The following is a 16,498-nucleotide window of genomic DNA, read 5'->3' on the forward strand; positions in this document are numbered from 1 at the left end:
AATGAATGATTAAACTCTAAAATGAATCACAAAACAAATTAGAGAAATATTTTGAAAAGGATGGATAGAAGTAACTCAGTAGTTAAAGCAGTCGAGTGGGCATGGATTGGTAACTATAATTCTAGTCTTGAAGGTGGAAAGCAAGCAAGTTGGCTAGTAGGGCTGGTCATACTGGAGCCCTCTGAACGAGAGACTGCCTTGATGAGCAGGGTGGAAGAGTCCCTACACCAACCCTGGGACTTCACATGCCTGAGGCTAAATTCAAAAGTGACAGACTAATTTCTTTGGTGGAGGACAACGCACATGTAGAAGGGCTGTGGCCTCTTCCTCTACAGTTAGGAGGAGCTGCTAAAGGCAGGTCTTCCAGCGAGGCCCTAAGCAGCCACCATGCACTTTCACCAACTGTGAAAGGAAAGCCTGGATTTGTGTTGGAGACCCCAAGATATCGAAGATGCCAGAGCCATAGGAGATAACAGCCCGGGAGAGCTGCAGATAGGGACTAGAGCCAGCAAAAGAGAAAGAAGTACATTACAGGTAGCAAAGCTTGAAGGGCAGAGCCATTAAGCCTTTTGACAAAAGACTTGGAGGCACAGTATTTACAGTATTCCCTAATTATGACTCCATTCCTGTTTTGAAATGGAGTCATACTCTGGTAATATACATTCTGTGCCGCTCTATGTTAGAAGAATGTTATCTGCTTTTGGATTTACAGTAGGTTACGATTAAAAGAGTCTCAGAATGAGATTTTAGACTTTTAAACAATATTGAGACATAAAGAACAAAGGTGACTTTTGAAACAGAACTAAATGCATTTTGCATTATTTTATTGCCACAAGCCTATGAGGGCTAAGAGATAAAATGTGGGTGTGAATGAAAATGTTGAATAGACGGATTAGAAGGTGTGTCACTGGGAGTGAGCGCTGAAGTCTCAGAAGACAGCCATTCTCAGTGTATGTTTTCTCTTTCTGACTCCTGCTTTAGGATCAAGATGTAAGCTCTCAGCGGTTCCTACCACCATGCCTTTACTCTTCCATCACAAACTCAAACCCTCTGAAATTATAAGCCCAATTAAAGGCTTTATTTTGTTAAAATAATAAATAAAAAACAAGAAAACCAAATATAGATGAGGAGAGCTGGGGAGTATAGTTCAGTTGGTAGAGTGCTTGCTTGCCCAGAGTGCATGGAGCCCTGGGTTCAAGGCCCAGAATACTTTAAACTGGGTGTGACAGTCCATGCTTCACTACAGCCTTCAGTTTAGGAATTCAAGGCCAGCCTGGGCTACACAAGAGCCTTTCTTTAAAAAAAAAAAAAAAGCCAGGCAGTGGTGACTCTCGCCTCTAATCCCAACACTCAGGAGGCAGAAGCAGGACAGCCTGGTCTACAGAGTGAGTTCCAGGACAGGCTCCAAAGCTACACAGAGAAAAACTTAAAAAAAAAAAAAAAAAAAAAAAAAGCAGAGAGAGAGAGCGCGCACTTCACCAGGCCATGAAAAGACAAAACCATAGAGGAAATTAAATGCACACTGCACGGGCAGACGAGACAGTAGAAAAGGGAAACTGTGGGAAAGGACCAGTAGCTACAGGAGTTCAAGGGTATGAACAGCTGGAACACAAAGCATTTGGGGCACAACAGGAGACATAAGTCACTAGACATCTGTGACTAGCCTATACAATAAATAATACCAAGCGCAGACCATAAGCGTGAGAGTGATGCCATTTGTAGACAGTGATTATTAACACTCAAATACACACATCACTGCAATGAAGGAGGTAATGTAGTTGGTTATTTTTACTCTCTGCTCTTTGGGGGCCTGCCACTCAGCTCCCAAATAAATACATGGAGACTTATTCTTACTTATGAATGCCCCGCCTTAGCTTGGCTTGTTTTTAGCCAGCTTTTCTTAAACTGTCCTGTCTACCTTTTGCCTCTTGGCTTTTCACCTCTCTTTATTCTATATATCTTGCTTTCCTTCCTACTCCGTGGCTGGCCCCTGGCATCCTTCTCTCATTCTTTTTTCGTTCCTCCCATTCTTTTCTCTTCCTTAGATTTCTCTTCCATTTATTCTTTCTGCATGTCAGCCCCATCTATTTCTCTCTCCTACTTAGATATTGACCATTCAGCTCTTTATTAGACCAATCAGGTGTTTTAGGCAGACAAAGTAACACAGCTTCACAGATGCAACATAAAAGAATGCAACACGTCTTTGCATCATTAAACAAATATTCCACAGCATACACAAACGTAATACATCCTAAACTAATATTCGTCAACAAGGTAACACTCAAGAAGGTATGTACAGGCAACAAGTATATGGTAGCCTGCCAATCCTTCCTCAATTCCGCTATGGACTTAAAACTGCTTTAAAAAAAAGAAAGAAAGAAATCTAGAAGTCAGGCATGTCTAGAGCTGGCCAGACGGTTCTGTGGGTCAAGATGCGTGCCACTAAGCCTGACAAGCCTGTGCTGAATCTCTGGGACTTACATGGTAGAAGCAGAGAAGCAACTCCAGTCAATTTGGACAAGGGTGCCCACATGCATGTATATATATATAGACAAAATAAACAAGTTTTAAAAAGAAGCCTATGCATAAAATGAGTCCATATGATCAATCTAGAGTCCACATTATAAGTGGATTGACTTGCTAAGCATGAAATCAAACTAAAGGATCCTAGTATACATAAGGCCTTGGGTTTCATTCTCAAGGCTAGAGGGGCTAAAGTTGTTTAGTAAGTGGACTATTTAACTGACAAAGATCACCAGCAGTGACCTTACCAATAGGCTAGGAGCCACTTCAAGTACACTATCTGTAACTACAGGGCCATTCTCCTCACAGGGCTAGCTTGACCACTAGACACTGCAGACATTCAAGTGCCAGGGACCTCTTCCTTTACCCACTCTACCCAAGGACAAGGATGGATATTGCTAGCATTATCAGTTTCATTGCAGCTTCTGCTCTTTGGCTTCCTTGCACAGACCAAGTCCTGAGATAACTCATTTTATTTTTAAAGACATCTAACTATTGTATAGGTATTATATTATATTATATAGTAAGTATAGTTAGATGTCTTTAAATCAAGAGACTCAGAGATTCTACCAAGTTCCACTAAGCACTGTTGTTGACTTGAGTCATCTTCAATTATCTCTACATGTCCCTCCAGAGATGGCACTTCCTCAGAGCCTCCAAATATGGCCAACAGCTCAGTAAAACAGTTTCACTACTCTAATGGCTGGAATTCTGCTATTTCAAGGTTAGCCTAAACAAAAGTCAGGTTCTTTGAAGCTATGAAGGAGGCTGGTTTCATGTCAAAAATGCCCCAGGGCCTCTGTAGTCTGTAACTTGTGAGTGTCTTTAAAAGATCTACAGTAAGCTATGTGGTGGTGGCAGTGGCAGAGTATGCTATTAATCCCAGAACTCAGGAGGCAGAAGCAGGCAGATCTCTGTGAGTTCGAAGTCATCCTGATCTACTGACAGCCAAGGCTACATAATGAAACCCTGTTTGGAGAAAAATAGAAGGAGAGGAGGGGAGGGGTGGGACGGGAGAGAAGAGGGACTGGTAAGAGGACCCAGATTTAATTTCCAGCACCCACATGGTATCTAGCAATCCTCTCTAAGTCCATCTCTGTTCTGTGGAAGCTTTAAGACTTAACACTTGAGGGGCTGGAGAGATGGCTCAGCAGTTAAGAGCACTGGCTGCTCTTCCAGAGGACCCAGGTTCAATTTCTAGCACCCACATGGCAGTTCACAACTGTCCGGTTCCAGGGGATCTGATACATTCACACCAATGCACATAAAATGAATTTAAACAAAAATTATTTTAAAAAAAAGATTTAATACTTGAGCCAGGTGATAGTGGCACAGGCCTTAGGAGACAGAGGCTGGTGGATCACTGAGGTCGAGGCCAGCCTGGGACTAAAGATCAAGGTCCAGAATGGCTAGAGCTACACAGAGAAACCTTAACTAGAAGGAAAAAAAAAGAACAAAACAAAAACAAATAACATGGAACAAATTGACATATATCAAAGTACTTGACACAAAGTGACTTTTTTTTTAAAGTGACTTTTTTTAAATGTCATTTTCTCACAAATAATGCCAGTCAAGTGCTGAAGAGACGGCTCACTAAGAGCACCGAGCTCTTCTGGAGCACCTGAGTTCAGATCCAAGCACCTGCAGCAGGAAGCTTTCAAAAGCCAGCAACTCAAACTCCAGAAGAGCAGGCATCTTCTGGCCTCCACAAGCACCTGCACTCATGTGCATATATCCACCCACACTCAAATGCACATACACATAATTAAAAGAAATAAACAATGCTGGGTGGTGGTAGTACATGCTTTTATTCCAGCATTAGGGAAGCAAAGGCAGGTGGATCTCTGTGAGTTCAAGACCAGTCTGGTCTACAGAATGAGTTCCAGGACAGCCAAGGCTACACTAGTGGGGGAGCAGAGGCAGAGGCCCAAACTAAACTAAACCAAACCAAAAAAAAAAAAAAAAAAAAAAAGTTTTGTTTTTCTTTTCTTTCTGTTTTGTTTTTCAAGACAGGGTTTCCTCTGTAACAACTATGGCTGTCCTAGAAGTCACTCTGCAGACCAGGCTGGCCTCTGCCTCCCTGAGCACTGGGATTAAAGGAGTGAGCAACCACTGCCTGGCAAGAAATCTTTTAAAAACAATAAAAGTACCAGTCAAATTAGGGGGAAATATTCCTATATACATGTTTAAAGACCTCCATGGTGACTTCCATACTGGCACCGTGACATCTGTCTAGTTTAGTGGGTCTCACTTTGGGAAGGAATGGTAGGAATGGGATTCAGGGCCTTATGCATTCTGGGGCAAGTGTTCTATCACTGAGCTACCCCTAAGTACTGAACAGCTTCCTAATGCACAAACTGCTGGGTTCCAGTCTCACAGGGTGAGTCAGTAGAGATAGGAAAGGCCCAGGAACCTGCATTTTAACACATATTCAAATGATGCTGCTGCAGCTCAGAAGCCATTCACTGAAAGCCTCAGATCTAAGTTCATCACTAAACTGCCCTGTATCTACTCAGATTAGTCCCAGATATATATAAAATATTCAGATAGTTATTGATTGAGTGAAGCATGAGACAATTTACTACACTGTTATATCAAAGAAAAAATTAGAAATCAATGTTCAAAATGAGGAGCTGGGCACAGTGACAGGCACTTGTTAGGCTGAGATAGGAGGATCCCCTGAGTCCAAGAGTTCAAGGCCAGCCTGAATAACATAGCAAGACCCCACCCCACTAAAAATAAAAAAGAAGGGCAGAAATAGAGAAAGATTACATAAATTACACAGTATACTAAATGGTCAACTATTAAGAAAGTATTAGTATTAGTAGAGAGAAGGAAAGAGACAAGCACATGGAGAAAGGAGGAGCAGCACAGATGATGGTGAGGTGGGGCTGACAGATGGATGAAGATATCACCATGAATTCATTATCACCTATTTAGTATAAACTATTAACAAAGGTTGTTATAGGCCAAACACGATAGAGCACTCATTTAATCCCAGCACTCAGGAGGCAGAAACAGGCAGATGTCTGTGAGTGTGAAACCAGCCTGGTCTACAAAGCATGTTCCAGGCCAGCCAAGGCTACATTTAAAAAAATTAATAATAATAATGCTACAGAAACATAGTAAGTAAATGAAAAAAGGTAACAAAAGTTCTATGCATATCTGAGCATAGCATACTATACTGATGTCTGAGGAATGGAAGGCCTTCAGAAAGAAAGAGCAGTCCCTTCAAAGAGAGGCTCTGCCTGTCTTTGAAGGCTTCTAAGAAAGAAAAGGACTGCTGATCTCACACCCTTTCTGAAGGGATCCAGTTTCATACTGGACACATTCTTACTACCTTGGAGACCAGTGGCTTCGTCAAAGAAGCTATTGAGTAGCTACTACAGAAGCTGGGAAGATGAGATCAAAGGACTAGAAGATTCAATGCCTATGTACGCCCATTCTGGTTAATAGTAACTAATACTTCCTTACCATGTTTCTCACATGAAGAGGGAACAATCTTACTTTAAATCCATTACCAGAAATCTCCTCCTTCCCCAACTTATTTTGGAGACAGGATCTCACACTGCAGACCAGACTGGACTATAAAACTCACTTGGTAACCTGCATTGGCCTTAAAATTTAGCAATTCTCACCAGATGTGATGACTCACACCTTTAATCCCAGCACTTGGGGAGGGGGGAGAGACAGGTGGATCTCTGTGAGTTGGAGGCCAGCCAGGTTTACAGACCAAGTTCCAGGACAGGCACCAAAGCTACACAGAGAAACCCTATCTCGAAAAACCAAACCAGGCCGGGCGGTGGTGGCGCACGCCTTTAATCCCAGCACTCGGGAGGCAGAGGCAGGTGGATCTCTGTGAGTTCGAGGCCAGCCTGGTCTACAAGAGCTAGTTCCAGGACAGGCTCCAAAGCCACAGAGAAACCCTGTCTTGAAAAATAAAAATAAAATAAAAATTAAAAAAAAAAAGAAAAAACAAAAGAAAAACCAAACCAAACCAAAACAACAAAAACTTAGCAATTCTCTTGCTTTAGCCTTCTAAGAACTTGGACTATAGCCATGAGCTACTGTATTTGGCTACAAAGTATATATTCCTCAAATTTCTGAGATCTTTTGAGATTTGAGGAGTTAGAATTACGTTAGTTCCTAGTTTTCCCCACTATGCATTCAGAAGTTAGATGTTTTCAATTATTCTTAGCTTGTTGCTACTTAAACCTAGTTCTTTCCAGTATTTATAAATTTAATTGTATTTTTTTCCTGTCTTCTTCAGAGGTATAGGATAAGCCTTAGTTTAAAGAAAAAAAAAAAAAAAACTCAGCAGGGCGGTGGTGGCGCACGCCTTTAATCCCAGCACTCGGGAGGCAGAGGCAGGCGGATCTTTGTGAGTTCGAGGCCAACCTGGTCTACAAGAGCTAGTTCCAGGATAGGCACCAAAGTTACAGAGAAACCTTGTCTCAAAAAAAAAAGCCTCAATTTTGGTGAGATTTACAAGACTGCAATATTAGATATGTACAATCTACCATTTTGATATACATGCCATTAATTTACTATTCAATAGTTTATAGAATATGTAAATTATACAATATATATGTATGTATGTATTGTTTCTGTGTAAATCAACAAAAATTAGCAGTATAAAAAGATCTATTTGGCCAGAATGCAATACATTGTCCACAGTTCTATAGCATAGGCATATATGTGTGCATATATACAAATATAAACAAACACGGGGAAGAAAAGTATTCAAATATCTTTGGTTGCAAAACATGCTTCACATTCAAGAATATCATCATTCCTACAACTTAAGTACTTGCACAATACAAGGGACAGATTAAGATAAAGATTACTGGTTTACATATAAAACAGTTGTTTGAATTATACACACAAATGGGTTTTATGTATATAAACACTGTAATAAATGTGTGTATAGAGTAATTGTAAAGGAATATAAAAAATTATTTTTGAGCTGAGAATTATGAAAATTCAAGACCGTTGGTTGAAGTTTGTTTAGAAAATATTTCAAAGTTGATTTAGTATAAGAAACACTACATAGGGGCTGGAGAGATGGCTCAGAGGTTAAGAGCACTGGCTGCTCTTCCGGAGGTCCTGAGTTCAATTCCCAGCAACCACATGGTGGCTCACAACCATCTGTAATGAAATCTGGTGCCCTCTTCTGGCCTGCAGGCATACATGGAGGCTGAATACTGTGTACATAATAAATAAATCTTTAAAAAAAAAAGGAAACACTACATAATCAAGTAACATATAATTAAGCTTATCAAAAACATATAATACAATGTTAACCAAATAAAACAATGTGTCTGCAAGTTGGCTGGTACATATCTCAAACTTGTTTTATTTATTTATTTTTATTCTTTTTTGTTTGTTGGAGATAAGCTCCAGCTGGCTTGGAATCAGCCGTGTAGAGCAGGCTGGCCTGGAACTTGCCGGTGACTGTGAGTGCTGGGATGAAAGCCGCATGCCCCCACACCCAGTTCAAAACTAGTGTGGTAAATAAAGCACCGCTAAGAGGTTTCTACAGACTTGACGGAAAGATGTGCATAGTGCTATAGCTTACCTGCCACAGGAGGAACAGCACCACAGAAGCGCACAGTTGCAAACTCCCCATTAACTTCAACTCTTCTACCAATGACGTCTAATGGCACAACGTCACTCATTATAGGACAGCAGGAATCCAAAATTCGAGATCTAGGGAGGAAAAGATGACAAGCTGACAAGAGCTTAATAAGCAAAAGTTGTAGCCTACACTGGCCTCAAGAGCTTAACCTTACAGCGAATGCTCCTGCCTCAATTGCTCGTGTGCTGGGATAACAGATGTAAGCCACCACACCCAGCCAAAGTTTCCTTACACATTATTTCCCCCTTGGGAACTGAAGAATGGTTTACTATGTAATACAACTTCTACAAACACTCGAAGACATGAGTTTAGATCCCCAGAAAAAGTCAAGTGTGACAGTGTGCACTGTAATTCCAAAGCGGGGAAGAGGAGACGAGAGAATTCTTGAGGCTTGCTGGTTTTGACAACTGGTGAGCTCCATGTTTAGTGATCAACCCTGTCTCAAAAGGCAAGGTGGAAAAGGTGGAAAGTGATGGAATAAGACAGACACCGAGAAGACCTCTAGCCTCCATGGGTATACACACACACACACACACACCACTAAAGAACAACGGCTAGGGCTGGAGTTGGTAACAGGCATACCTAGCATTCACAAAGCAGAGTGGTTCATGTCTTTAATCCTAGCAGTCAGAGGCCAAACTGAAATATATGAGACCCTATCTAAGGAAAATAACAAAAAACTGAGTAACTCAAATTTTATGTGTGATAATATTATGGATACAATCCCTTAGTTTGCTTTTTTGTTAAGGCAGGATCATGTAACCCATGCTAGCCTCAAACTTACTATATAGTTAGGAATAGGCCGTAAACTCCTGATTCTCCTGCCTCCACCTCTCAAGTGCTAGCATTACTGACATGACACTATGCCCAGCTTATTCTGGAGACAGGATCTCCCATACAGTATATGCTAGTTTTGAACTCCTGATCCTCCTGCCCCAGCTCCCAATATGCTGAAATTACAAATATATGTTATGCCCAGCTTGGCTATTAACTTCTTTCAAATTTTTATCTTTTGGAAATAAACACTAAAATATTTAAGAGTTTCAAAAGCAATGCTTTAGATATACTAGTAGCAGGCCAGGCAATCCATAGAATGAAAGGGACAGTGACCAGAAGGTTGTGGATTTTATTAAGTTTAGAATCCACATTTGGGAAAATAACTAGACAGAAATGAAAACTAGGATTCTTGGTTGATTTTTGCCTTGGGTAGATAGTGGTACTCTAAGACACTGCAACTTCTAAGACAAATGTAAAAGTCCCTGTACAATGTACATTGTACAATGGAATCTTTTTGACTTCCTGTTTTAACTAACTTTTTGTTTTGTTTTGTGCAGTCTTTCCCACCCTCACCTCTCCTTCCAGACAGGGCTTCTCTGTGTGTATCAACACTCTTGGCTGTCCTGGAACTAGCTCTATAGACTAGACTGGCCTGGAACTCACAGATCTGCCTGCCTCTCAAGTGCTGGAACTAAAGTCAGGCCCTGCTGCCACCACCACCAGACCTGTTTTTTTTTTTTTTCTGTTTATTTGTTTGAGACAGGGTATCTCAAAGACAACTCCGGCTGGCCTTGAACTCATTTTGTAGCTGAGGATGACCTTGAACTTCTGATCTTCCTGCTATCCCCTTCCCAGCTGGAACCAGACTCATGTAGATTTAGTGGCAGAGGTGGAATCCAGGGCTTTGCGCAAGTTAGGCAAGCGCTATACTCGCTGACTCACACCCCTAAGCCCCCTTGTTTGCTTTCCGAAAGAGCATTCCCTGTGCTGCCCAAGTTGGCCTTGAACTCACAACTCTTTCACTAGGTCCCACCACACTCAGTTGCTTCCTATTGCTCTTAACGAAGAGACTTTTGCAAAGCCATTTGCAAAGAATCGAAAGCATGGAGTTAAGAACCATCTGTACAAATATGTTTAAATTTGCATTATTCACTAATTAGCCAAAAGATGGGGAAAGAAATCTAGTTTTCATCAGAATAAAGACTATGATAGTGTTGTGGGGTATTCACCAGAAGACTGTTCGGACATGGGTTTAAGTCAACAGAAAGTCTTTATTAGCCAGCCAGAGACTACTACACTGGGTGTCTGAGGATGCGCTCTTAAGCACAAAAACCGTGTTCTGGATTAACACACTTCAGTTAACGAGAACAGTTAGCCAGAAGTGAAACTACGAAGCTAAAAAGCTAGGTTAGTACATTTAGAGACTTTCCCAGAACTATGGACTTTGATGCATTAGGCCTTTGTTTTTATTTTTGGCAGGTGGTGCTGTCTACCTTCTGAGTTTTACAGCCTGAATGGCACTTCCATCATGGAGTCAGTTGTGCTAAGGGACCTGTTACAATACACCAAAATGTATTATTCGACCTTAAATACAGACACCAAGTGATCCTTCTACACATTATCTAGGCTTGTCAAACTCAAAAAGACAGCTCGGGTGTGGTAGTAAATGCCTCTGATCCTACACCCGAGAGCAGATCTCTGGGAGTCTGAGGTCAGCCTGGTTTACACTGCAAATCCCAGACCATCTATTGTTACATACCAAGAACCTGTCTCAAAAAAAATTTTTTAACTATTTCTCCCGGATGAGGACAGAAAGTATAATAGTGGATACCATGATCTTCCAGAAGGAAACTGGAAACAGTTATCTAAAAATAACAGTTTCAGTTTTGCAGGTGGAGAGCTCTGGATTTGGACAGCAGTGTTGGTTACATTGCTAATGACTTTACTAACTTTATACACTTAAAAATTGCTAAGATGGCAAATTTTCTGCAGTATGTATCTTGCAATTTATCTTGCAACTTCAGCTGGGCAGTGGTGGCACACACATTTAATTCCATCACTCAGAAGGCAGAGGCAGGTGGGATTTCTGTGAGTTCATGGTCTGCTTGGTCTAAAGAGCGAGTTCCAGGACAGCCAGGGCCATACAGAAAAACCTTTTCTTGAACAACAACAACAAAGTAATTTCAGTGTCAGTGAAATGACTCAACAAATAAAGGCACTTAATATCAAGTCTAAATTCAATCCCCAGGACCCACATAATAGAGAGACTACTCTTACCCTGCAAGTTGTCCTCTGACCTTCACGTATATTCCTTAGAATGCCCATTCCTCACTCCCATATGTACAAATATATGAAATAAAATATTTTAAAATTAAAAACAAGTGGGATGGGGCTGTAGTTCAGTTGGTAAGACTGCTTGCCTAGCATGCTTGAAGCCCTGGGACTTAATCCTTAGCACTGCATAAATCAAGTGTGGTGGTATACTCTCATAATCTCAGGACTCAAAGAGGAGGCAGAGGATCAGGAATTCAAAAAGCCTACCTCAACTATATGACTTTGAAGTTAGCCTGAGCTACAACAGATCATGTCTAAATAGATAAATAAAATGCCAAGCTAGGATATTTTCATTTTCTCACAGTACCTACTTTCTAAATAATATTCATTTCATATTTAATACGTTTATCATGGTTTTTTTTTGTTTAACATTTATTTTATTATTATGTACAGTGTTCTGCCTGCATATGTCCCTGCAGGTCAGAAGGGGGCACCAGATCTTATTACAGGTGGTTGCGAGCTACCATGTGGTTGGTGGGAATTGAACTCAGGACCTCTGAAGTACAGTCAGTGCTCTGAACCTCTGAGCCACTTCCCCAGCCCCTCCTCATCTATCAAGTTTCTAACTGTACCTTCTACACATATTCTCAGCAAATTGCTAAACGAGCCTTGGGCTAAATTTAAATATATATTCTATTCAAATGCATAATAAAACTTTAATAATTTTATTAATTTAATAAATTTTAAAACACACATACACACACCGGAAAATAGTTCGAACTACTAACTCTACTGTTAAGACAGTCTCCAGTCTTATTAAAGGCACATGCCTTTAATACCAGCACTTGGAGGAAGAAGCAGGCAGATTTCTGTGAGTTGAAGGCAGCCTAGTCTACAAAAGGAGTTCCAGGACAGACACAGTTGTTACAAAGAGAAAACCCTATCTCAAAAAACCTAAAATGAAAGGAAAAAAAAAAAAGAAATAGACAAAAGAAAAACAAAGGCATATGTATCATAAAAAAATAATTAAAGGCTGAGATGATCCAGAAGCTTGCTGAAAATCAGCAACTTAAAGGTTTAAAAAAGTTCACTGGGTAAAAAATTAGACTTGAGTAAAGAATATACAGTAAAATTAAAAGTTAATCACAGTAAGAAATATAAAATGATGTTTTTCTAAACAAGTAGCTGGGGGAAAGTGAAAAGAGAAAACAAACAAACAAAAAGGCCTAAAAGTGCTGGGCTGAGAGATGACTCAATGGATAAAGTACTTGCTATGTAAGCATGAGCACAAGATTCTGGATTCCCAGAACCCACATAAGAGCTGGGCATGTGTGGCTGATACCTGTAATCTCAGCACCTTGGCAGGGAGAGATCAGATCCTTGGAGCAAGCTAGCTAGTTACATTAACAAGAATTTGTGAGCTCCAGGTTCAGCAAGGGATACTATCTCAATAAATAAAATATAGAGATCAAGACACCCAATGTCAACTTCATGCCTCCACATGTACTTGTGTACATGTATCTGCACCACAATATGCCTCACCCCGTGTGCACAAACATGCATATACCCACACAGATCAAGTATAAAGTATTGGGTAGAAATTGTAGCTCCCTGGCAGACCATGTAAGCAAATACAGTATGGTAGAAAAGCCCAAAACTTTAATTAAACAACTGAGAGTGCCTATAAAAAGCCAGATACTGTTCTAGGTACTAAGTGCACAACAGAAAAGTACCTGCCCTACAGAAACTTCTATTCTTGTGAGAAACACAATAAACCAGACACTGGGTAAATCACATGGTACAAATATAGTGATAAACACAAGGACAAGAAACACAGTGGCAGCCAGGTGGTAGAGGCACACGCCTTTGATCCCAGCGCTCAGGAGGCTGAGGCAGGTGGATTCTATTGAGTTCGAGGCCAGCCTGGTCTACGGAGTGAGCTCCAGGCCAGGCCCCAAAGCTACAGAGAAACTCTGTGTCAAAAAACAGAAGCAAAAACAACAATAACAAAAACAAAAAAGAATCACAGTGGCTCAGTTAAAGATGGAGAAAGCTGGCTAAGGAAGGCAGTATTCCAAAACACAGGTGTACAGCATGACCATACAGAAGACCACACAAAGAACAGCAAACCCAAGTATTTTAAAAACTAGATGTGTTTGAAGCCAGATAATGAGCAATCAGGTAGTTATTAAACAACAGAATAGAGATAATGCAGGGCCGGCTCACTTAGGGCTCTGGAGGGTCGTCCTAGATTTGTCTGCACAGTGAAACAGCAGTGTTTAGTGGATTTCTTTTTTAAGAAAAGAGATTATCTTGCTTTCCTAAGATTCCTCTAGTTTCTGTGATGCAAACTGACTACAAGAAAAAACTGTGATTAGTAGTTGGAGAGCAGTAATCCTGTGAGATGCTGCAGTTTTTAACAGGCAATGTTCTAAGAAAGGGTTTGAAGATTTTGACCATTTGCTAATATGAACGTACGAAAATGCTGAGTCAGAATGACTGCAAAGGTTAGGGTCCAGACAAATGTCTCAGCCCACAATTACTGTAAATACAATAAACCTGCAGGTCACAAGGCAAAGTCCTGGCAGACCTACAAGCCTGTAACGTCACCTGCTCTGAAGCCTGAGGTAGAAGAATCAAACACTCAAGGCTAGCACAGACAAGACCCTACCAGGGCTGGGTGTAGTTCAGGGGTAGAATACTAGCCTAGTGTAAGGGAAGCCCCAGAACAGAGAAAAAACTTAAAAATTAAAAAAAGAAGAAAATGAAGAGGAGGAGGAGAGGAAAGTGTACTAGTTCCAGCTTTCTATGGTCTCCTTTCCCAGAAGCAAGTAATCAAAGAGCAGGTTTCTCCTTCAACATCAAAAGAAGCCGACTTGCAGAGGAACGAATTCTTTTGCATTATGCACCAATTATGAACAAATAAAAAGTTCTCCTCATGCAGTAACAACAAAACACCACATTCTCAATGATGCACTGAAAATGGATCTCATTTCTAGATGAGATGAACGGAGACAGGAAATCCTACAGCATCCAATAAATACGGAGGAAATGGCCTGCTGGGACTGCCTCCTAGCACTTGAGGGCCACTGTGAAGAACTTCTCATCAGGGCAAATTTTTATCAGTGATATAACTTTCTAAAGATTTTTATATACCCCCAATAAAATGTTTTATAAAACTGTTGGCACTGAGGTGTGATGGCCCTTATCTTTAATCCCAGCTCCCTGGAGGCAGTGACAGGAGGATCTCTGTGAGGTCCAGGTCAACCTGGTCCTACACACTGAGCTTCAAGACAGATCCTGTCTCAAAAAAAAAAGAAATCAAAACAAACAAAATTTCCAGGTAGTATAGTGTGTTTACAACAGCACCCCTAACAGTCGCACATAGAAAATTAAAACTAAGAAGACATAAAAAGAGAGTAGGCCATATCTGCAGACAGTGGACTTGGCTAAGGGTCACACCAGGTGACAGCAGCGTCTCCCTTTATCTGCTCTCTTTAGCATTTGCAAACCCTTTTGCTTCAATAAGCCTATTTCTTTGGGGATGGCTACACCACAAGCTAATTTCGATTCAACAATTCACATCAGAGTCCCCAGATGGTAGCAAAGTCTTTGTAAACATTTTATTCCCAGGGTGTGGCGGCTCACACATGTAATCTCGGTACTCGGGAGGCTGAGGCTGGGGGTTTGCCACGAGTTCAAAGTCATCCCGGGCTAAAATATGAGATCCACATTCAGCAATGAACCCTTGTTTTAAAAATTCGTTAATTCATTCATTGCAAGCATGGTGACTCGTCCTTGTAATCCCAGAAATAGGGTGGCTTTAAAAGCATGAGGGTCTGACGCTAGTTCGAAGCCTGCCTCAGATACATAGTGGCCCCAAGACGGCCTTAGGCTACAGAATGAGACCGTCTCTCAAAAAAAAAAAGGGGGGGGGGGTGGCGCATGCATTTAATCCCAGCACTCAGGAGGCAGAGGCAGGTGAATCTCTGTGAGTTCGAGGCCAGCCTGGTCTACAGAGCGAGTTCTAGGACAGGCTCCAAAGCTACAGAGAAACCGTCTGGGGGGAGGGGGTGTGAATCTGAATACGGCCCACTGCCCCGCACCCCCCGCAAAACCCGCAGCCCCCCAGAACCGTCAATAACAGAAGCCACTCTCCTCCACAGTGGCAGCCAGTCAGGGCGTCGGGTGCCTGGCGGCATCACCTCAGCCCAGCACCCAGAAGACGGTGACAGAGCGAGGGGCGCTTGGCGCAGGCGCTCTAGCCTTCCGCCGGCTCAGCCCAGAACGCGGTCCCGTCGACCCGAGAGAAGTCTCGGAGCGGAAGGAATGCTGAGGCACCTTAGGGTGAAACGGCGGTGTCATTGGCAACTCGCCACCTCAGCTCCACGACCTGAAAAAGCTCACCTGCCCTCAGTCCGTGGGTCTGCACCGCGGACCCCTCCCAGTTCCTCGGCCACCAAGTTTCCGGCTCTGGGCGGAAGCGCTTAGAGACCGGAAGTCTCACATCCGCGGAGGAAGTGATGGCTGGAAACCAGTTTAACCCGCCCAAACTCCAACTTTTTCCTGGTGAGATGCTGTTCAGGTGGACGAAACCCCGGACAAAGGGACCAACATAATTTCCCATACTGTAGCTGATCCAGGACAGCCAAAACGAGTGCTAAAAGTTCATAGCTCGCCCTGTCTCGAAAAACCAAAAAAAAAAAAAAAAAAAAGTTCATAGCTCGGCGTGGTGGCCTACTACAATCAACACGCAGAAGATGAGACAGGAGAGTTGAGGCCAATTCTGGGTGGGGGTAGCCTTGGCTGCACAAGACCCTGTCTAAAATACAAGAATGTTTCATGATTTTGGAGAGTCTGCCACAGTAGGAGAAAAGTATAGTATTGGTCCCTCCAGAACTGGAAAGGAAAGGTTAAGCAGCTAAGGCATGAGGCAGAATCAAGAGTAAATGCAATTTTTTAAACTGAAAAGCCACCACTGTAAACAAGTAGTTCCAATGAATCAAGTTCTTTTTAAAAATGTTAAAAGCCAATAGCTGTTTCATTGAAAACCAATTAAGATGCTATGTACATAATCATGGCCTCTCACAGAATTAAAGCTCAGTATACCTGGGGCTAGGCAGGAGCTGAGCAGAAGAGGATGCCTCTTTTCTAATTGGTGCTGCCTTTTGAGCTATGCCTATCGTAGTCAGTAACTGCAACTCCGCAGCTACCAACTCTTCCAGAGCTACAAAGGGAACTTACCGAAATCTCCGTCCTTCTAAAGAACTCAAGATTTCAAAGGTT

General features: G+C 41.9%; 1 protein-coding gene across 3 annotated transcripts in view; it reads right to left on the reverse strand.

Annotated features, from left to right (window-relative positions):
* The window catches only part of Tbce (tubulin folding cofactor E), a 41,833-nt gene extending 26,137 nt beyond the window's left edge, over nt 1–15,696 (reverse strand). For all 3 annotated transcript variants that reach the window (XR_005285978.1, XR_005285979.1, XM_038335449.1), the window contains exons 1-2: nt 15,620–15,696; nt 8,102–8,232 (exon numbers count right to left, since the gene is read on the reverse strand). Coding sequence is in view for 1 of the 3 variants with exons in the window: in XM_038335449.1 (XP_038191377.1) it covers nt 8,102–8,201 (100 nt within the window). In the remaining 2 variants the exon portion in view is untranslated. The remainder of the gene's footprint in view (nt 1–8,101; nt 8,233–15,619) is intronic.
* Between the last annotated feature and the right edge of the window lie 802 nt (nt 15,697–16,498).

This window comes from Arvicola amphibius, chromosome 6 (genome assembly GCF_903992535.2).
Source record: "Arvicola amphibius chromosome 6, mArvAmp1.2, whole genome shotgun sequence".
In the NCBI taxonomy this organism is placed as follows: Eukaryota; Metazoa; Chordata; class Mammalia; order Rodentia; family Cricetidae; genus Arvicola; species Arvicola amphibius.